General features: G+C 40.4%; 1 protein-coding gene across 2 annotated transcripts; it reads left to right on the forward strand.

The window, feature by feature from the left end:
- The first annotated feature begins 3,568 nt into the window (after positions 1-3,568).
- Positions 3,569-19,285, forward strand: syn1 (synapsin I). Of its 2 annotated transcripts, none has more exons than XM_038283425.1 (14): positions 3,569-3,835; positions 4,044-4,509; positions 6,094-6,151; positions 8,242-8,333; positions 8,420-8,576; positions 8,662-8,751; positions 10,979-11,041; positions 11,135-11,277; positions 11,378-11,452; positions 11,539-11,641; positions 12,048-12,197; positions 13,455-13,524; positions 13,636-14,125; positions 18,619-18,862. In XM_038283425.1, exons 2-14 carry the CDS (start codon positions 4,181-4,183, stop codon positions 18,752-18,754), a joined length of 1,956 nt encoding a protein of 651 aa, XP_038139353.1. In that variant the 5' UTR covers positions 3,569-3,835; positions 4,044-4,180; the 3' UTR covers positions 18,755-18,862. The 2 variants fall into 2 exon arrangements, with proteins under 2 accessions (XP_038139353.1, XP_038139362.1); XM_038283434.1 differs by having other exon boundaries at positions 3,570-3,835; positions 18,657-19,285.
- The last annotated feature ends 889 nt before the right edge of the window (positions 19,286-20,174 follow it).

Below are 20,174 nucleotides of genomic sequence, written 5' to 3' on the forward strand. Positions count from 1 at the left end.
TCCAGTGTCATGGGCGGGTCTTGGCCTTGTTGATAAGGCCGGTAGCAGATGGGAAAAAACTGTTTTTGTGACGGGAGGTTCTGGTCCTGATGGACCGCAGCCTCCTGCCAAACAGAAGTGTCTGAAATAATCTGTGACTGGGGTGCGAGGGATCAGCCACAATCTTCCCTGCACGCCTCAGAGTCCTGGAGGCGTGCAGCTCCTGGAGAGATGGGAGGTTGCAGCCAATCACCTTCTCTGCAGACTGGATGACACGCTGCAGTCTGCTCTTGTCCTTAGCTGTGGCACCAGCGTACCAGATAGTGATGGAGGAAGTGAGGATGGACTCAATGATGGAGGAGTAGAACTGCACCATCATTGTCCTGGGCAGGTTGAATTTCTTCAGCTGCCGCAGGAAGTACATCCTCTGCTGGGCTTTTTTGGTGAGGGAGTCAGGGAGTCAGCTCCCACTTTAGGTCCTGGGAGATGATAGTTCCCAGGAAGCGGAAAGACTCCACAGTGTCAATGGTGGAGTCACAGAGGGTGATGGGGGTAGCAGGGGCTGTGCTCTTTCTGAAGTCCACAACTAACTCCACTGTTTTTAGAGCGTTGAGCTCCAGGTTGTTCTCCCTGCACCAGGTCACCAGATGGTCAGCCTCCCACCTGTAGGCGGACTCGTCTCCATCGGAGATCAGTCTGATGAGAGTGGTGTCGTCCGCGAACTTCAGGAGCTTGACAGACTGATGACTGGAGGTGCAGCTGTTGGTGTACAGGGAGAAGAGCAGAGGAGAAAGAACACAGCCCTGGGGGGGAACCAGTGCTGATGAGCTGTGAGTCAGAGAACTGTGTTCCCAGCTTTACATGCTGCTTCCTTTCCGACAGGAAGTCTGTGATCCACCTGCAGGTGGAGTCAGGCACATTCAGCTGGGAGAGCTTCTCCTGGAGCAGAGCTGGGATGATTGTGTTGAAGGCCGAGCTGAAGTCCACAAACAGGATCCTGGCGTAGGTTCCTGCGGAGTCCAGGTGCTGGAGAATGTGGTGAAGGGCCAGGTTGACAGCGTAATCTACAGACCTGTTGGCTCTGTGGGCAAATTGGAAGGGGTCCAGGAGGGGGTCCATGATTTCTTTCAGGTGTGACAGCACAAGACGCTCAAAGGACTTCATGACCACAGAGGTCAAGGCGACGGGTCTAAAGTCATTAAGTCCTGTGGTCCTTGGCTTCTTGGGGACAGGGATGATGGTGGAGGATTTAAAGCAGGCTGGCACGTGACATGTCGCCAGTGAGGTGTTAAAAATGTCTGTGAACATTGGAGACAGCTGGTCAGCACAGAGCTTCAAAGTGGATGGAGTGACAGAATCTGGTCCAGCAGCTTTCCGGGGGTTCTGTTTTTTGAAGAGTTTGTTTACATCTCTCTCTTTTATGGAAAGAGTTTTCACTGAGGAGGAGGAGGTGGAGGGGATCTGTTGGGTGGTGTTGTGGGGGGTGGATGCATGACTGTCCCTTTGTCTGTCGAAACGACAGTAGAAGTTGTTCAGGTCGTTGGCTAACTGTCGGTCATTCATGGAGTGGGGGGCTTTAGGCTTGTAATTTGTTATTGGACTAAGCCCTTTCCAGACAGAAGCAGAGTCGTTGGCAGAAAAATGGTTTTGCAGCTTCTCAGAATACAGTCGTTTAGCCTCTTTCACCACCTTGCTAAACTTGTATTTTGCATCTTTGAATCTGCATTTATCTCTGCTCCTGAAGGCCTCTTCCTTGTCCAACCTTAGTCTTCTGAGTTTGCCAGTGAACCAGGGTTTGTCATTATTGTAACTCACCCTGGTTCGTGATGGAATACAGCAGTCTTCACAGAAGCTGATGTATGATGTCACAGCCTCTGTGAACTCATCCAGACTGTTGGTAGCAGCCCTGAAGACGTCCCAGTCAGTAGAACCCATACACGCCTGAAGATCCTCCACAGCCTCACTGGTCCAACTCTTTGATTTCCTCACCACAGGTTTGCAGAGCTTTAGTTTCTGTCTGTAAGCAGGAATCAGGTGGACCATGACGTGGTCTGATTGGCAGTGCAGCACGGGGGACAGCATGATAAGCATCCCTGATGGTGGTGTAACAGTGATCCAGAATGTTACCCTCTCTGGTCAGACATTTAATAAACTGTCTGTATTTATGAAGATCATGACTGAGGTTACCTTTATCAAAGTCACCAAGGACAATAACTAAGGAGTCCGGGTTGCTCCGCTCCACACTCAGTATCTGGTCTCCGAGCGTGCGCTGTGCGTCCTGCACGTTTGCATGCGGCGCGATGTAGACATCGACCAGAATGAATGAAATTCATTTTCCTCCTCTATATTAAAAAGTATATTCTTTTACCTTTTTCTTCAAATATATTTAAGTTTGTGCTACATTTCATGTCTATTCATTTCATGCCACAAAGCCATTCCACAGCTACACACACACATACTTCTACTCCAGAGGAGATCCAAACCCCAGAAATAAAAAGAATGGGATCTGTAAAATGCAGTATGAAAAAACAGCATGTTGTAATACTCAATCTGAAAAAGATAATTTTGAAAAAATAAGATATGAAAGAAAATAGTAGGAAACAGTAGAAACTTTTTTTGATTTAGAAAGATTTTAAGGTTTTATTTCTGGATTATATATTTTGTTTTCAAATTTCCATTTACAAAACTTGTTCTTTGCTCAGAACATAATAATAATAAAGATAATAATAAAGACAAACAGAATAAAGATTAAACATTTTGCCCTTTTTAAGAGCTACTTAAAAATGTTAACTTTGCAATATCTGTAACTAAAACCTGTAGGGCATTTATCAATTTTGGTTTAATGTGTCAGGCTAAAATTATAAGAAGCCCCCATCTGGTCACTCTGGATACACCCATGTGATGGACTAGTTAGGATTCACAAGTCAACAAACCAATGCATAAACAAACAGCATTTTTTTTTCTCTTATGAGCAGGGGACAAGCTCTACATTGATTCTCTAAGGTGTTAATAATTCAGGAGAGAAACGCAGAGGGAGTGCCTGTTTCCCTTATGATCACTGTGCAGTTTCCATGATAGAACATATAGCACTCCCAGAAGGGGGTGGTGGCTGAGAGGGAGAGTCTGGGTTCATCACCAACAGATGGCACATCTCTAAAAATTGATTAAATAGAAAATCAAAAGCTTCTTCTTCTTCACTGGCCAATGAATGGATGGTGTTTTGTTGGCCCCTGCGGGATCCCTATGAATCTACCAGCATCAGCTGACTGATGTGTGTCAGAGATCTACGACCCTCTCCTCTCATCAGCACCACCCTCATTACCCATCACTTTGCTCCGTCAAAAGTACATCAACACCACGACACAGGAAGTCTGTTAATGTCCTGCTTAATTAACTGGACCAATCAGGAGATGAGTTATAAATGGATTTGTTATAAATAATCTAGAGTGAATAAGTAATCACGTTCCTATGGAAACTGTTGTAATTTTAAGTGCAATCTGATTCATAAAATTAGGTAAAATGTGTATATTTTTTGATAGCTTGGCTTTATTTTTTTAAACAGCCCCGGAAATGAGCTCCTGCAGCCTGCGTTACCTTGACAACCGTCCAGCCTCCTCTCCCTCAGGATGACTGGGAGTGACGCAGGGCAGACGGAAAAAACAGGGTCTTGAAGGGAAGCAGGGGATGCTGGAAGGACTTTATCCTGAATTTATTTCTCCGTTTTGAGATCGGATGCACGGCCTGGCCCTGCGCCCAGAGAACATGCCCGTTACCTGTGGGAAGGCTTTTCCTGGGACCGATCAGTAGGAAACCATCGCCTCATCCTTGGGGCGGATCAGTTTGGACACATTCCAAGGTAGGTCCAGAAATACCTTGATGTCTATTTAAATTACACACATTTATTATGAGAACATCATTTGAACGAGGGATTTAAATTAGGCATATTTCATGTGCAAATCTGCAAGGCTCCATTTATTTGCTTTAGCAGTCACGATTCCCTACTATGTTGATTTTTTAATTTAAATTATTATCCAATTTATAAAACTCGACTTTATTCCCTTTAGGTGACGTTGGTTCCTGTTTCTGTTGATGGGAAACTAGTCCAGATATTTATTTTTCTCACCGAACACCAAGTTCTGAATCTCTAGGTGGGATTTTTTTTTTGGACCCCGTTTCTCCGTCATTTGATCAAATCTCCATCATGAATTACCTGCGTCGCCGCCTCTCGGACAGCAATTTCATGTCCAATCTGCCCAATGGCTACATGGGCGACCTCCAACGCCCTGAGCCGCCGCAGCAAAGCCCCGCAGTGTCGCCCGGGCCGGCGGAGAGGCGCCAGCCCCCGGCCCAGCAGCAGCAGCAGCAGCAGCAGGCTGCAGGTGGGGGCTCCGGTTTCTTCTCCTCCTTATCCAACGCTGTCAAACAGACCACAGCCGCTGCAGCGGCAACTCTATCCGAGGCGGCGGATCGGGCTGGCGTCTCCAGTCACGGCAAGATCCTCCTGGTTATCGACGACCAGCAGACCGACTGGTAAGGCTGGAGCGCGGACCTGCGGCGCAGCGGCCCGTCTAGACAGGGAATGTGTGCCATGCAGACCAGACCCACTTTGGGTTGCAGGTGCATTAAAACTGGAAGGTCACAGGATGCAGGTGATGCTGATAAATGCACCTTATGTTCACAATGACAAAGCTGCATCATGCACGCACAAAAAGCTCTGCATCATCAAATGCAGACAGACTTCAATCCCCTTGAACCAATTCTTAATCACATCAGCAATCTCCAGTGCATTTTATTTACACATAACCGAGAAATGGACAGAATCAGATACTTTTTTCACATCCACAGGGTATGTGCATTTGTATTAATCCCTTTTTACCCTAATACCCCTAAATAAAGTCCAATTCAACAAGCTGTCTTCGAAAGTCCCCTAATAATTATAGTGACTGCTTTTCCAATTGTGCAAACGAGAACGGTAGCTAATAAATAACAAATAGCACATCAGACTAATAAGGGAGAAATCCATAGTCCAAAATAAAAAAGAGTTTTGAAAAAAAATACCACCTAAACACGGTTATCTGGTGAGAGGAGCATTAATCACATAACCTGCCAAGAGGCCCATACTACTTCAAAAGAAGCTGCAGAGCTCAGGTGTAGGAATCTTTTTGATGGGGAAACTATTAGTCATATTCTACTGCTAGGAGCCATTTTACGGATGAGTGGCAATGAGAAAAGAAGATAATCAACTTTAATCTGCAGGATCTTTGTGCAAAAACAAGCAATTTGGCTTTGGTTTTCCGTTGATTACATCATAGTCACTTTACAAACAATCACACTGTGTAAAAATGCAAACTTTAAGGGGTAAACGGGGGTAAGCACTAAAAGAAAAGAACCTAGAAAATATTTTGAGTTGCACACAAAGTATGAGTGGACACATGCTCTGGTTAGATAAAGTAAAACCTTTTGGAGGTATGTATGCAACAGTCCCGAGAGGAAAACCTGTTCAAAGCTGCAAGACTCTTGAGACTGGGATGGATGTTCAGCACAACAACCCTAAACATACATCCAGAGCTGCTTAGATCAAGGTATATACATGTTTTAGATAAAAACAAAAATGCATATGGGATTAAAATAAAAAGTGTTTTTATTATTAGCTCAGGAAGGCTGGATGCAGATGCATGCCATACTTTTCAGCTTCTTGATTTACAAAACAAAACATGCATTGTGTTACCTTTAATTCACAATTATCCACTCCTTTGTGTCGATTGTAGATAAAATCCCAGCACAGTAGATTAAAGTTTGTGTTTGCAATTTAGCAATATGTGTAAATGTTTTTGCTGGGCTTTGTGAAATGCTATTTTCCCAAATTGAATGACACCTTATGTGTGACTCCACAGTCAAAATGAGTCACTATCACATTTAAATTTTAGTTTTTTTTTTGACAAACTGAAGCTGAACTCTCAGTTCCAATTCAAAGTGTCACCAGTTTAAATGTGTTAAAGACAAATTTGCTCAATTTCAAAATGTCCTGCTTGAGCTGGAGGAATTACCATCTGTTAAATATCGGAATACTTGAACTGTTTCCTATGATTCACCTCCTTTTTCCCCCTCATTCAGGGTGAAGGTCTTTAGAGGAAGAAAGATCCACGGTGAATTTGACATCAAGGTAGAACAGGTAGGTTTTACACCCTGTTTGCTTTTACTTCTGCAGGAGAAAAAACCTACAAAATAAATTAAAACACACGTGGTCACGATTTAAGAACTTCTGCATATTATTCGATGGTTTCTTCAATGAAATAGATGCTTGCTTTTTTTCATGAGATCAAAACGGGTTTGTGTTTCCTGATAAATGATGCCGCCTCTGATCTTTGTATGTCAAAACAGAAATAGGCCTCCTAGTGTATAGTTTGTTGCTCTTGGCAGATAAAAGCTCCAGCATTATTAATGAGCTGCCGTGTTCACAGAGAGGCTGGAATAATAAATCTCTCAGGGTCTGTTTCACTTTTGCGTAAGAGCAATACTCACCACTGCTTCAATGTTCAGAAAAATTCTTCTTTATTTGAACCACTAGTAATAAAAAGTCGTTGACCGAACCAGTAACTCACCAGTTATTGTGGGTGATCAATCGGGAGTAATTTTTCTCTAATTTGGAGCAGAAATATGTTGCCCGATAGTGTTTCTGGGTACAGTTTAAAGGCTTATTTATAGCTGCTATGAGCAGAAAACTCCCCAAATGTTTTCATGATGATCTTCTCTGCTTCAGGCATTTTTAGCCGTGTGTATTTTGGTCCCTTTTTCTCTTAACTCTGACATAAGGTTCCTACCCTAATCCAGAACTTTTTGCATTTTGTTACGCTACAAACATACTTTATTGGGATTTTATGTGATAATTGAAAGTGAAAAAAAGAAGAAAACCAACAAAGAAACAAAGAATTTGCTTTCAGTTGCCCTCTAGAATGAGCTATTGATGCCTATAGAGATGCCTATACCAAATCTGTGTGGGAACGTCTCCAACAGCTTTACATTTATAGAGATTGACGTTTCATATTTTGTAAATTTTTATTCAGATAAGACTAGAGAGTTTTTTTAAAGATCAATCTTCAGGCCTAGATTATCATCTGTATGTGAGGTCTGGACTTTGACCATTCTATCCAAGTCATTTTTTTCTATTCTATTAATAAAGTAAAAGGTTGTCTATATAAGGAAACCCAGACGACTGCATCGATTTACTGAGTTTGCAGCAATCACTGACAACAATACTTGTCCACTGATGGTAAACATTTTGCTTCTTATTATAGACTTTGCAGTAATCCCTCACTTTAAATATGTGCAGCAACATTCTACAAATTATTTTCCCCCTTAAAAAGATATAATTTGATAGGGTGGTCTGAAAATACAAAGCAAAGCTTTCCATGTTAAAGAAAATATGCAGCCACTTGCAGGTTTTCTCCAATTATTTTTCTGTATTTTCATCTTCTGTCCTACTTTGACCTGCTTTCCTATTCCTGCTGAAGAACCCATTCCCTTAGCATAATGCAGCCATCATCATGTGCCATTGCAGGCATGTCGTGTTCAGGTTGATGTGTTGTGTTAGCTTGTTTTCACACACTGAGTTTTGTAAATATGCCAAAAACTTACATAAAGCTCTTTTCTGATCGGGTCCTTTTTCCATATGTTTGCCATATTACAGAGCTCACTGGATGTGAAACAAGAGCTTCCTTATTAAAACAAATAATTTTTCTTCCCTCTATTCCATAAAGACTTGACATAGCTGTACCATCATTGTATTATCCTACCTTATTTGTGGATTTCTACAGCTCTGCCAAGGTTAACATGGGGTCTTTTGATAATTTTGCAGATGTGTGTTTCCTTGTTCTTAGGATGCACTAAACAGGAGTCAGTGATCTGACCTGTCTGCTGTGTTTTTTGGTCTTCACAACAGTATTTATTCACTCATGTATTCCAGATCTCAGATTTTTGTTTGTAAAATATAAGATATAAATTTAATCTTTTCTCGATTTCTTATGTGCTTCTTTTTGTTATTCTATAACTGACTGATAGCTGACTTGAGCAGTTGTAATGTGACAAAATGGGGAAAAAATGTAATATTCTTGCAGTGTATGAGATTTAAAAAAAGTTTCAATAACTAAAATCTGGTAATTAGTCTTCCTGGCTAAGTGTTGAGCTAATATTTATGTTCATCTACCTTGATCATGTAATTTCAGATAGTTTAGGAGAGTTTCACTTCGATGTCTTTCATTACAGGCAGAATTCTCAGAGATCAACCTGGTGGCCAATGCCAATGGCACCTACAACGTCGACCTTGATGCCATCAGGAATGGGCACAAGGTTACTAAGTAAGTCCTTTTTAGTTGGGGGGTACCAAGCTGCTCGTCTTGTGATGTTCAGTGTTTTAATAATTTCCTTGTGTCTTTTGTAACAGGTCATTTAAGCCAGACTTTGTGCTGATCAGACAGCACGCTTTCAGCATGGACAGGAATGGAGACCATCGCAACATGGTGATTGGACTGCAGTACGCCGGACTGCCAAGTGTTAACACTCTGCACTCTGTCTATAACTTCTGTGACAAACCATGGGTGGTAAGTAGTCTTTTCAAGCCACAGCAAACAGATCCCAGATCTATAGTCAGCTAGAGTGGCATCTGAAGGTGAAATTCTCCCTTAGTTTGCTCAGATGTCAAGACTCCACAAGCAGCTGGGCCCAGATGAGTTCCCACTGATTGAGCAGGTTTATTATCCAAATCATAAGGAAATGGTGAGTTCTTTGAAATCTACTCCATATATTTAACACTATTTAATTTCTTTTTGGGATCAAGAAATATTTTTTTTTGAAGAATTTAATAATGGGCTCATAATGGGTCACATATTCAGGTTTAATTCATGTTTGGATTAAAATAGCAGCTTAGGTCAGTCTAACTTTGCGATGCTTGTTTATATAGTTTTGGTGTCTTGCTTGCAGAGGCAGAGTTTCTGATAATTGGGTTGCCGAGTCATTGTCAGGAGCATTGCACTGATATTGCTGCTGCAGAGCAGTCATCTGCAGCCGACCCCTGCAGTCCAAGGCTGACAGAACTGGGCTGGCTTTCAAGTCATCAGAAGGACTGTGTCTCTCTCATTTTCCTGAAACAATTGATGTTTTAATCATTACAAATGATTTACTATAAAAAAAAAAGAATAATACTGTTTTCTTTAAAATCTGTTGAAAAGCAATAAAATCAAAGGAAAGCTTCTTTTAAATCCCACTTGAAATCTCCCAGACAAAATATTATATAGTGGCGTGCAGAAATGTTATCCCCTCTTGGCGTTTTTCCTGTTTTGTTGCCTCATTACTCTTACTAAGTACATTTCTCTATATACAAAATAAAAGAGCAGCAGACACTCTTAAAACATGAGCTATTACTTCTATTCCCAGACCGCTGTTATTAAACCATTCTATAACACTCAGACTGTGAGTTCTGCTGCATGTCGTTTCTCGAATAATTGAAGATTTGGTTGATCGTTCTGCAAATAACTGCTATACATTTTTTTAAAAGTACATCTCATCAATTGTTTGTTAACAAAAAATTCAAATCAGTCAATCCCCTGGCACCCATTCACTGCATTTAGCAGTTAGAACAGGACTTTTGGATGTTCAAACTGACCTGCTTTGATTTCCTTGCACAACCATCTCCTGTGTTTATAGCAGACAATCTGAAAATGTAAGGAAATTCCAGGGACCTACGGTTTAGTTGATAAAAAGGTCTTGTTTGTGACACAAGTCAAAAGTAAACAGGCAAACAGTTTTAGATGGTACAAAGACAAGAGGAGCTCATTACAACCATGGCTGGTGGAATTCCATCGGAGAAAACAACACATTGAACCTGGAGGTGAAACGGCTAGAGCGGTAGAAGGCCACGTCGGATGCTACTCCTACCGCCCATAAAAGCAAACTGATGCTTTCAAAACAAACCTTTGGAAACGTTTTTTTCAGTTCTACAGTTAAATTTTTAGATTGGATCATGTAGGAGTGACCCCATCCTAAACCTCTGCATGTTTACCACTGCCGGTCTTCACATGGTTTATCCTCGACAAGTTCTCTTTCAGTAAGAATGCTTTCTAGGTTCCAGCCTACTAAAGACTGAAAAAAGTAATGTTAGAGCAGCATATTTGAATAGTAGTAGAATAAAATAGGCTCAAAAAGGATAGAATTCAGCATTTTTTTGAGTCTAACTAAAAGAAAAATAAGGTGTTTATTTAGTGAGAGGATGACAGCATAGCATCAATGGTGATTGGTGGAAACAATCAGAGATTACCTTATCTGTGCTTTTTTCTTCTTGTTCTTCTTGATCAGAGCAATTCTGGAGCAAAACTGCCTCCAAACAGAGAAAAGACAGATCTGAAAAATGCTGTCTGGTCTTAAATGTTTTGATTTTAGGTGCAATTTCGTGCTAAAATAATGAACACCATACTGTTATTTTAGACAGTTAGGCATAATTCTAACAAAAGCCTAACTTGATTATTGCTGCTGATATTTTCCATCCATTTATGACCAACGCTCAGATCGTTATACTCCAACGATCTCCTGTCACCAGATGACAGTTCAGTGTAGCACGGATGGGATGATGGAAACATTTAAAAGATTCATATCAATGATGTTTAGCCTGGAAATCTGGAGTGACTGCTTGATGTCCTCATGTCAACATGGACCAAAATCTCAGAGGACAGTTTTCAGCATTTTATTGAATAAATCAATAGGGAATTAAGGCAGTTCTAAAGACAAAGGAGAGTCCAATGAGGTAAAGTGTACATAATAAAGGAACCAGTGGATGCAGTTTATATTTTAACCCTAAGCTTCATTTCTATTGCTTTCTCTATTATGAACCAATGTGGAACAGATTAGGACTGCAAGCCATTAACTAATACAGTTTTGTAATTGTAAAAAAAATGTTTAAATGGCTTTAAAGTTCTAGATTTTGTTCTTCTTATAATGGTTTATTTTGCAGATCAGCGCCCCTCGGTTCCCTGTCGTTGTGAAGATGGGCCATGCTCACTCAGGAATGGGAAAGGTAGACTGATCAGGGCTTCATTTGAATTTAGAATATATTATTCACAGGGCTTATAAGTGCCATCAAATGAATGTTCTGAACTCTGATAACTAGGTGAAAGTGGACAATCAATATGACTTTCAAGATATTGCTAGCGTTGTGGCACTAACCAAGACTTATGCCACATCCGAGCCTTTCATTGATGCAAAGTATGACGTCCGCATCCAGAAGATCGGTAACAACTACAAGGCTTATATGTGAGTCAGTTTACTGTGTTTAAGCCAAAGCATTTCAGAATTTACTCTCACTCACCTCAATGAGAATGAATCATAAAACAACTACTACTGTGTTTACCAGGAGGACCTCCATTTCTGGCAACTGGAAAACAAACACAGGTTCTTCAATGCTTGAGCAGGTGGCCATGTCAGACAAGTAAGGACGTAACCGTATGCTAATAAAATGCAAAAAGAATATGTCTTTGCAGGATAACAGCATTCCTATTGAACATGTGGTTGCAGGTATAAATTATGGGTGGATTCATGCGCAGATATCTTTGGAGGGTTAGATATCTGTGCTGTGGAGGCTCTGCATGGTAAAGATGGAAAGGACTATATTATAGAGGTACTTTATTGCAGTATGATTGCATTGATTATAGCATTTGTTTTTTATCAGCATTTTGTTTATCATTTTGTTGTTTTTTTTCTTTCCTTTAAGGCTTAATTAGGCAGTTGAAATGGACCTTTAAGTAAAATTAAACAATATTATAACAAAAAAAAATTCTCTTTTAATTTTTTTATGTTTTAAAACAGTAAAAACATCTGTGTGAATGTGCTGCTGCTGAATGCTAGTGTTTAATATCAAAGGTTGCTCTACAAAAAGCCTTGGGGCACAAATAAATGGCTGAGCCCCTTGTGCTTTTCTGAGGCAATGCTATTTCTGTGTTTCCTCTAAATAAGCACAGCCAGGGGGCAAATGAGATCAAGTATCATATTTTTAGTATTAGTTTATCTATGCCGTTTCATTTTAGGTTGATGACTGTTCGATGCCACTGATTGGGGACCAACAGGATGAGGATCGAGTTCAGATTGCAGAACTAGTGGTTTCAAAAATGCAGGAGACTATTCCACGTACTCCCAGTTCTTCCTCAGTCCGGGCTGCAGCAGGACAGCCAGCACAGGTGCGTAGACCGCAGGCTCAACCTCATTCTGCTACTTTCCTTTAATCATTTTATATGTATCTCTTTTTTTTAATGGAAAACGTAGAGAACAGGTATGGCGGTGTGTGTTTGGCTGTAGGAGACCTCATTCTGCAGTATGTTAAAGCATGGTTAGGTGAAAATTAAGCTCTGCAATCTTAAAGCCACCCTTTACTGACTTAAAACCATTAATATCCCTTAACCTCTTCAAATTTATCATGTTACATGAAAAAATAACAATGTTGTTAAATTGGATTGTGTATGCATTGCTGAAAGGTCAAAACGGGACCCGGTTGCAAGTCTTTTTGAACCATTTTCACGAAATCGGACCACGGGGCAGGACGTCGCCATTTTTACAATCAGTCTTGGAGGTACACAACGGAAGGCTGAAATCTTAGGTTTCCTACAAAACCTCCATTGTTAACCTCTTTTCTTTGTTTTTGACAAAAATATAGATCATCAAGAAAACAATGAACAGAGTTTTAACATCCCTACAAACAGCAGTTATTGGTAATTTAAGTAAAAAAGCTTGAAATCAAATTAAAACTTTAAATCAAAATAAAAGAAATGAACAAAAATATTTAAAAAATGTGCCCAAATTAACCAACCTACAGTGCATTTACTTACTTACCATATGGATTGTAAAAATGGTGGCTCTCATCGGGTTTTCTTCCAGGATTGTTCTGTGTTTACCTTCATCCATTTTTTATTAACTGACCAGCCTCCTGTTCACTGCAGAGGAAAATGTGCCACAACCCTGCCTTTTACAGTAAAAAGAATTACATGATTATATGATGTTTCCATTGTTTAATAGAACGCCCGCTTTTACACATCTGGACAATAAAAATGACAGTTTTTCATTCTTTAAGATCCTGTCATCCAAACCTCTGTGGCCTTTACAAAACATCAGTATTTCTTCTCTATTTGAATTACAAACAGCGAGACTCTATAGGTGTGAGGTCATTTTGTAAAGAATATAAGAATAGAACTAAACGGTGTGAAAATAACAATGCATTACCCATTTTAGCTTTGTTCCTAGTAAAATATTTGGACAAAAAAGCTAATTCCTAACTGAGTCATGGCTCCTTCCACTGAACACGTTCTTAATAAGGAATAAAAGTTCACTAATTAAGGAAGTAATGATTATATCCATATTATATTATATGTTATAGCCTTTCTATAATGTATATATTTAGACATTTTGATGGGTCGTTTGTTTGTCGTTTGTTTGATTTGCAGAAAGCAGTTTCTCCTCAGCCTGTCTCACAGCCAAGAGTACCACAGACTCAACAGCGCCCCTCCCCTCAGGGTAATTTATTATAATCTTTTGATATTTATAATTTTTTTTCTTTTAAACATCTAAACCTAAATAGTACCTCAGAATATGAACACTATTAATGGCCTATTTTGTCTCATATAGGTGGTCCCCAACAAAGTCCTCCTACGCAGCAGCGCCCCCAGCCTCAAGGCCAACCTCCTGCACCAACTCAGCCTTCTGCTGCCGGCCTGGGCGCTGCAGAGCCCACTTCCCAGACCAAGGCCAACCAAGGCCCCTCAGCCCAAACCCGAGCTCCAGGTCAGGGCGCTCCTCAGCGAAGCCAGGGAGGCTCCCCTCAAACTCAAAGGCAGCAGTCAGTCTCCCAGCAGCAGAAACCTTCTGGTGGGGGTCCTGGCCAGAAACCTGCAGGCGGGCAGCAACAAAAACCTGCCCCACTCCCTAGGCAGCAGTCACAGGGAGGATCACAGAAGGCCCAGCCGAGCCGCCCCGGGCCACCAACCACAACACAGCCAAGGCCTGCCGCTCAAGGTCAGGGCGGCCCAGGAGGACGCCCCCCTCTGCAGCAAAAGCCACAGCCCCCACAGAAGCCCAGTCAGGACAGCCCAGCTATGGGCGGTTCTCCACAGCTAAAGTAAGCAGCTATCCATGAGAATGCAACACACAACTGGATCAGTTTCATCTCATTTTTACTTTTTCAGTCTCAAAACCGACACCCACTGAATGTTAAACCCTAAGCTTTGCCTGCACTGAGACATGCATGCCACACGTTAAACAGTCTGCTCACAAACAACCAAACATATATGTGCATGTTGTAGTGGTTCTGACATTTGTCATTCTTACAACAGCAGTGTTACAAAATAAAACATAACATTAAAATCGCCTGGTGAGATTGAGAATCAATAAACCAACAGGGAGAAGCTACAAAAAAACTAGGATGGTTTTAAACCAGTGTCCTCAGGGACATATAAGCCAGGCATACACTGTGCAATATTTTCAATCGTTGCACACAGCTACAGCTCACATTGTACGACGAAACTGCAGATTTTAAAAGTTCACAGCTCACGATGTTATGTTCTCACACTGTGGGACCCGACACTCTGACGCGATCTATCTACTCACACCGTACGTCTAAAAACCTCGTTGGACTGAGCGCCGTAGTGAGATGGAGCTACTCAGACTCGTCTATCCGGAAGCCAAACGAGTAAAAAAATGGAAGTGTCGATGCCTCCTGTTAAATATGAAGCTCACTAGAGTAAAACGTGCTGCCTTGGCAATTTGTGCAATTGCCTAAAAAGAAAAGGCGATGCCGTATTTGGGAAAAACATGGCTGAGCGAACGTGGCTACTACGGTCTGTCAATTTTACAGAAAAAACTCCATTTCACTAACCCGCCATGCTTCTGTGTTTTGGTCTAAGAGGAAGAAGAAGAATCCCTGTTTGCACATGAACACTAAGCGATTTGCCCATGACCACCTTATGGCGGCAAACTACATTTCAAACATGTTTGATTTTCTCACGGCCTTCCTGATCGGGAGATGGTAGTGAGAGGCTAATCTCCCCTCATCACCCCCTGTACACTACACAACGCACGACCAAGGTGAAAGTCGGCCCGCTCAAACAACTCCAAATCCGACTGGAGAATCGTCCCGAAAAGGGCAAAAAATCGTACAGTGTATGCCCAGCTTTAAACATTAAATTGCAGTTTGTTTGTTTTTTTTTCAGCTTTTTTAATGTCAGTACACTGTCACAAGTACAGAGCAACCAAATTAACTCTCTGCATTTAACCTAACCCCTTGGGGAACAGTGTGCCGGCATTGTGCGGTGCCCAGGGAGCAGTGTGGGGTTAAGGGTCTTGCTCAGGGACCCAAAGCATCAGTCCGTTGGAGTTGGGCTTGAACTTAAAACCTCAGAATTCCAAGCACAATGCCCTAACTAGTATGCCACATTTCCCTCTACTAGGCCACACTTCCTGCCATTATTAAGTTAATAACTTAATATTTAGCTGGTAAAACATTATTCTACACAACAGTTGCCTAAATTAGTCTAATCCTATGCTGAAAAGTAGACTCTAAAAACCCCATTGTAATTTTTAAAGGTGGCTAAAGTTAATATCAGGAAGTAGGTATTCATCTAAAAAACAAGCAAAAAAGTTATTGGATTTTTTAGCTTTTAAAACCAATGCCTTTCTTTTTTGTATTAGTAAGAAACACAGTGAATAAGATAACAGAATAGAAGCTTAATTCCCTGTTATAAAGCAAAGTGGCAGCTGTATGATAGTTTGTGAATTTACTTTGGAAATTGATACAGAGAAATCCGAGTGACGTTTCTCTGAATCGATATCAGTTCATTTCACCAGTTGTTGTTAAAGTACGGAAAAACTTTCAGGCTCACAGCATAGCCTTCATTACAGTTAAAGTCACATTTAATTGCTAAAAGTCTGTCTTGTTTTAAAGCCGTTTTGAATTTTTCAACTAACCATGACATTTTAAAGACGGTCTCTATTCTTTATTTGCACATTTGGCCAATAATGGCCACTATTAGCACCATTATGGCAAAACAATGATAGTAAAACTTTGCTTTGCCGATTTTGTGCTTATTAAGACATTTTAAACATTTTGTCCTATAAACACAGAAATGTCGTACTAACTATATGTTACATAAATAGTAGGAAACTATTAAAAGTCCAAGTATAAAGTTTTACTCACTTTCAATCTAAGTAGCAGCTACCTTGAACCCTAAAGTCAAAGGAAAACATCCTGTTTGCTGTCAATGCTGGCATTATTTCCAGTGGAAATTTACAATATTCAGATTCTGATTTACAACCTCAATGCTGCTTTGGGCCTCTTTTGTTTTATGCCTCAACATGTTTTAATTATTGAAATGATTGTTTCTGAAATGCTTCCTATGCAAAATAATTACACAAAAAACGGTTTATGACACATGGCAAAGATTCAGAAAATGAAATATTTGCTGTTTCAAAATAATCACTGAAACGGTCAGAAACTTTCTAAAAGGTCTAGAAGGTTTACATGATTTAATTAAACCAAGACAACATCAATATTGTGAACTTTTTTTTTTACTTTGCTGAGCTAAAATTTTAATATAAGCTTCATCCTTAATTTACTTTCACTTTAACATTATTGATGATTACTTTAAGTTACAATAATTAGACACTCTTTTTTTGATTCTGCTTTTTGTTTGCAATTCTGTAAAACACTTTCATGATCAATTCCAGATGAAACACCTCACTGCACATCCAAAAGCCGTCATTCACTATTCATATCATGTCAATGCTGACTTGAAATGATAGTGTAATTCTGAATGACTCAGGAGAAGGAATGACCCATTTTTTCCCCATTTTTTACTGAGACTCCCCTCCTCTTTATCCCTCTCTCTATATACAGGTGCTGGTCATAAAATTAGAATATCATGAAAAAATAGATTGATTTCAGTAATTCCATTTAAAAAGTGAAACTTGTATATTATATTCATACATTACATACAAACTCATATATTTCAGATGTTTATTTTGTTTAATTTTGATGATTACAAATGACAACAAATGAAAATCTCAAATTCATCATATCAGAAAATTAGAATATTACTGAAGACCAATAAAAACAAAGGATTTATAGAAATGTTGGCCAACTGAAAAGTATGAACATGAAAAGTATGAGCATGTACAGCACTCAGTATTTAGTTGGGCCTCCTTTGGCCTGTATTACTGCAGCAATGCGGCGTGGCATGGAGTCGATCAGTCTGTGGCACTGCTCAGGTGTTATGATAGCCCAGGTTGCTCTAATAGTGGCTTTTAGCTCTTCTGAATTGTTGGGTCTGGTGTATTGCATCTTCTTCTTCACAATACCCCATAGATTTTCTATGGGGTTAAGGTCAGGAGAGTTTGCTGGCCAATTAAGAACAGGGATACCATGGTCCTTCAACCAGGTACTGGTAGCTTTGGCACTGTGTGCAGGTGCCAAGTCCTGTTGGAAAATGAAATCTGCATCTCCAAAAAGTTGGTCAGCTGCAGGAAGCATGAAGTGCTCTAAAACTTCCTGGTATGTGGCTGCGTTGACCCTGGACCTCAGAAAACACAATGGACCAACACCAGCAGATGACATGGCACCCCAAACCATCACTGACTGTGGAAACTTTACACTGGACTTCAAGCAACGTGGATGAAGTGCCTCTCTTCTTTTCCTCCAGACTCTGGGACCTTGATTTCCAAAGGAAATGCAAAATTTACTTTCATCAGAGAACATGACTTTGGACCACTCACCAGCAGTCCAGTCCTGTTTCTCTTTAGCCCAGGCAAGACGCTTCTGACGCTGTCTGTGGTTCAAGAGTGGCTTGACACAAGGAATGCGACAGCAGAAACCCATGTCTTTCATACGTCTGTGTGTGGTGGTTCTTGAAGCACTCACTCCAGCTGCAGTCCACTCTTTGTGAATCTCCCCCACATTTTTGAATGGGTTTTGTTTCACAATCCTCTCCAGGGTGCGGTTATCTCTCTTGCTTGTACACTTTTTTCGACCACATCTTTTCCTTCCCTTCGCCTCTCTATTAATGTGCTTGGACACTGAGCTCTGTGAACAGCCAGCCTCTTTAGCGATGACCTTTTGTGTCTTGCCCTCCTTGTGCAAGGTGTCGATGGTCGTCTTTTGGACAACTGTCAAGTCAGCAGTCTTCCCCATGATTGTGTAGCCTATAGAACTAGACTGAAAGACCATTTAAAGGCTTTTGCAGGTGGTTTGAGTTAATTAGCTGATTAGAGTGTGGCACCAGGGGCCATCAATTTTGAACCTTTTCACAATATTCTAATTTTCTGATATGATGAATTTGAGATTTTCATTTGTTGTCATTTGTAATCATCAAAATTAAACAAAATAAACATCTGAAATATATGAGTTTGTATGTAATGTATGAATATAATATACAAGTTTCACTTTTTAAATGGAATTACTGAAATCAATCTACTTTTTCATGATATTCTAATTTTATGACCAGCACCTGTATACATGTTTTTCTCAGCCTCTCTATACTCCAGTCTTCTCATTCCATTGGTTTGCTGCATGACTTTAATAGCCTTTCCTTCTCCTCTATTGCCATTTCCCTCTCTTTTTAGCAAATCCCAGTCTCTTACCAATACCTTCAACATTCCAGAAACCCCAGCGCCCCGAGCCAGCCTTAGCCAGGACGAGGTGAAGGCTGAAACCATACGCAATCTACGCAAATCTTTTGCCAGTCTCTTCTCAGACTGAGCTGGCATCAGATCCTCCCACCCCTCTTTCTTCCTCCGGCTGAGAGAAAAAAAACGCACAGGCAACCTGATGGACACCCATCTCCACCTCCCCGGAAGCGAGCAAGGACCAACAGTATCACCGCTTTATGAGTGTGACATGAAAGCGCACACACCTGACATCCATTTCCCAAACAGACAATATCTATTAGAGTGAACAAAAGGTAGAGTAGAGACGAGTGATGTTATGTTTCAAACATTTCTTGCCTGGCTTAAAGCTTAACTGAGTCATCAGATCAAACCTCACAAATGTCTGTGTATTTGCATGCAACAGTCATTACCTAAAATCAGAAACAAAGCAACACACAATCCTGCTTCCTCGTTTGTCGGTACTGTAAATCCGTCGTGGTGTTTGTGGTTAAAAAAAACTAAAGGACTGTACAAATGTTATTGGGAAAATAGTTGAGCTTTTTTTCCTCTCCTCTTCAGTAAAACCCTGTTTTCCTGAGAACTATTCCAACTTATTCAAAAACAACATTTCCTTTTCCTAAAAAGAACACAAGAAATGGTGGGTAGGTGGGGATTAAAACGATGTAGCAACTTAACCTAAGAGTAAATTCGCTAAAGCAACATTAAAGAGTAGTTTTATTTTATTTCTTCTAAGCTGGGAAGCCAACAGAAATATTATTAGGTGTGGCAGTGGTGCAGCGGAGGGGACGAGCTACGCAGGGTTAACAAAGACATCTGCCGTTATTATTGCTTTAAAGGTTGTTTGAAGTGTTAGATAAACTCACCAATACTTACACCCAGATGTATACGGACTGTACAAGCTGAGAAAACATGAAATAAAATCCTAAAATTAAATAGCTTAAAAATAATAGTAAAACAGCATGAGATTAAAGATTAAGTGTATCACGGTGGCATAAAGATAGTGTTAGAAATAACATTTGAAACACAATGAATGAAAAGAAACTCTTCCTCTTATTGTGGAAGGAGACTACAGATGACATAAGAGAGTCTCTGCACGTTTATTCAGGATCTTGACACGTCTCCTAGAATATAGAGCTAGAATATAGAGCAGATAGGGTTTCATACAAAGATCAAGGTACAAAGAAAGTCAAAGTAAAGGAATCACTAAAATTCAACATCTCTCTCTCTATATATATATATCTTTTTGCTAAGATGCCAGAGAGTAATTGAGTTTTTTAGTGATTTTTCGAAGTAGCACCATATCCCACCTTATCAAATTCTCCGCTACCGCAACCTTCTGCTGGTCACTCTTATACTTTTTACACTTTTATAATTACAATAATCAATGCTTTGTTGTATCTTTTCCTCCCCTGGAATGATACTTTTTACTATTTCATATATTGGCATATATTTCTGTCAATATGGTGCTACTATGAAACCATTGTATTTCTATCAGGGCTATCGTATCCTGA

Source organism: Cyprinodon tularosa, unplaced genomic scaffold (genome assembly GCF_016077235.1).
Source record: "Cyprinodon tularosa strain WSP-4 unplaced genomic scaffold, ASM1607723v1 ctg1046, whole genome shotgun sequence".
NCBI classification, from domain to species: Eukaryota; Metazoa; Chordata; class Actinopteri; order Cyprinodontiformes; family Cyprinodontidae; genus Cyprinodon; species Cyprinodon tularosa.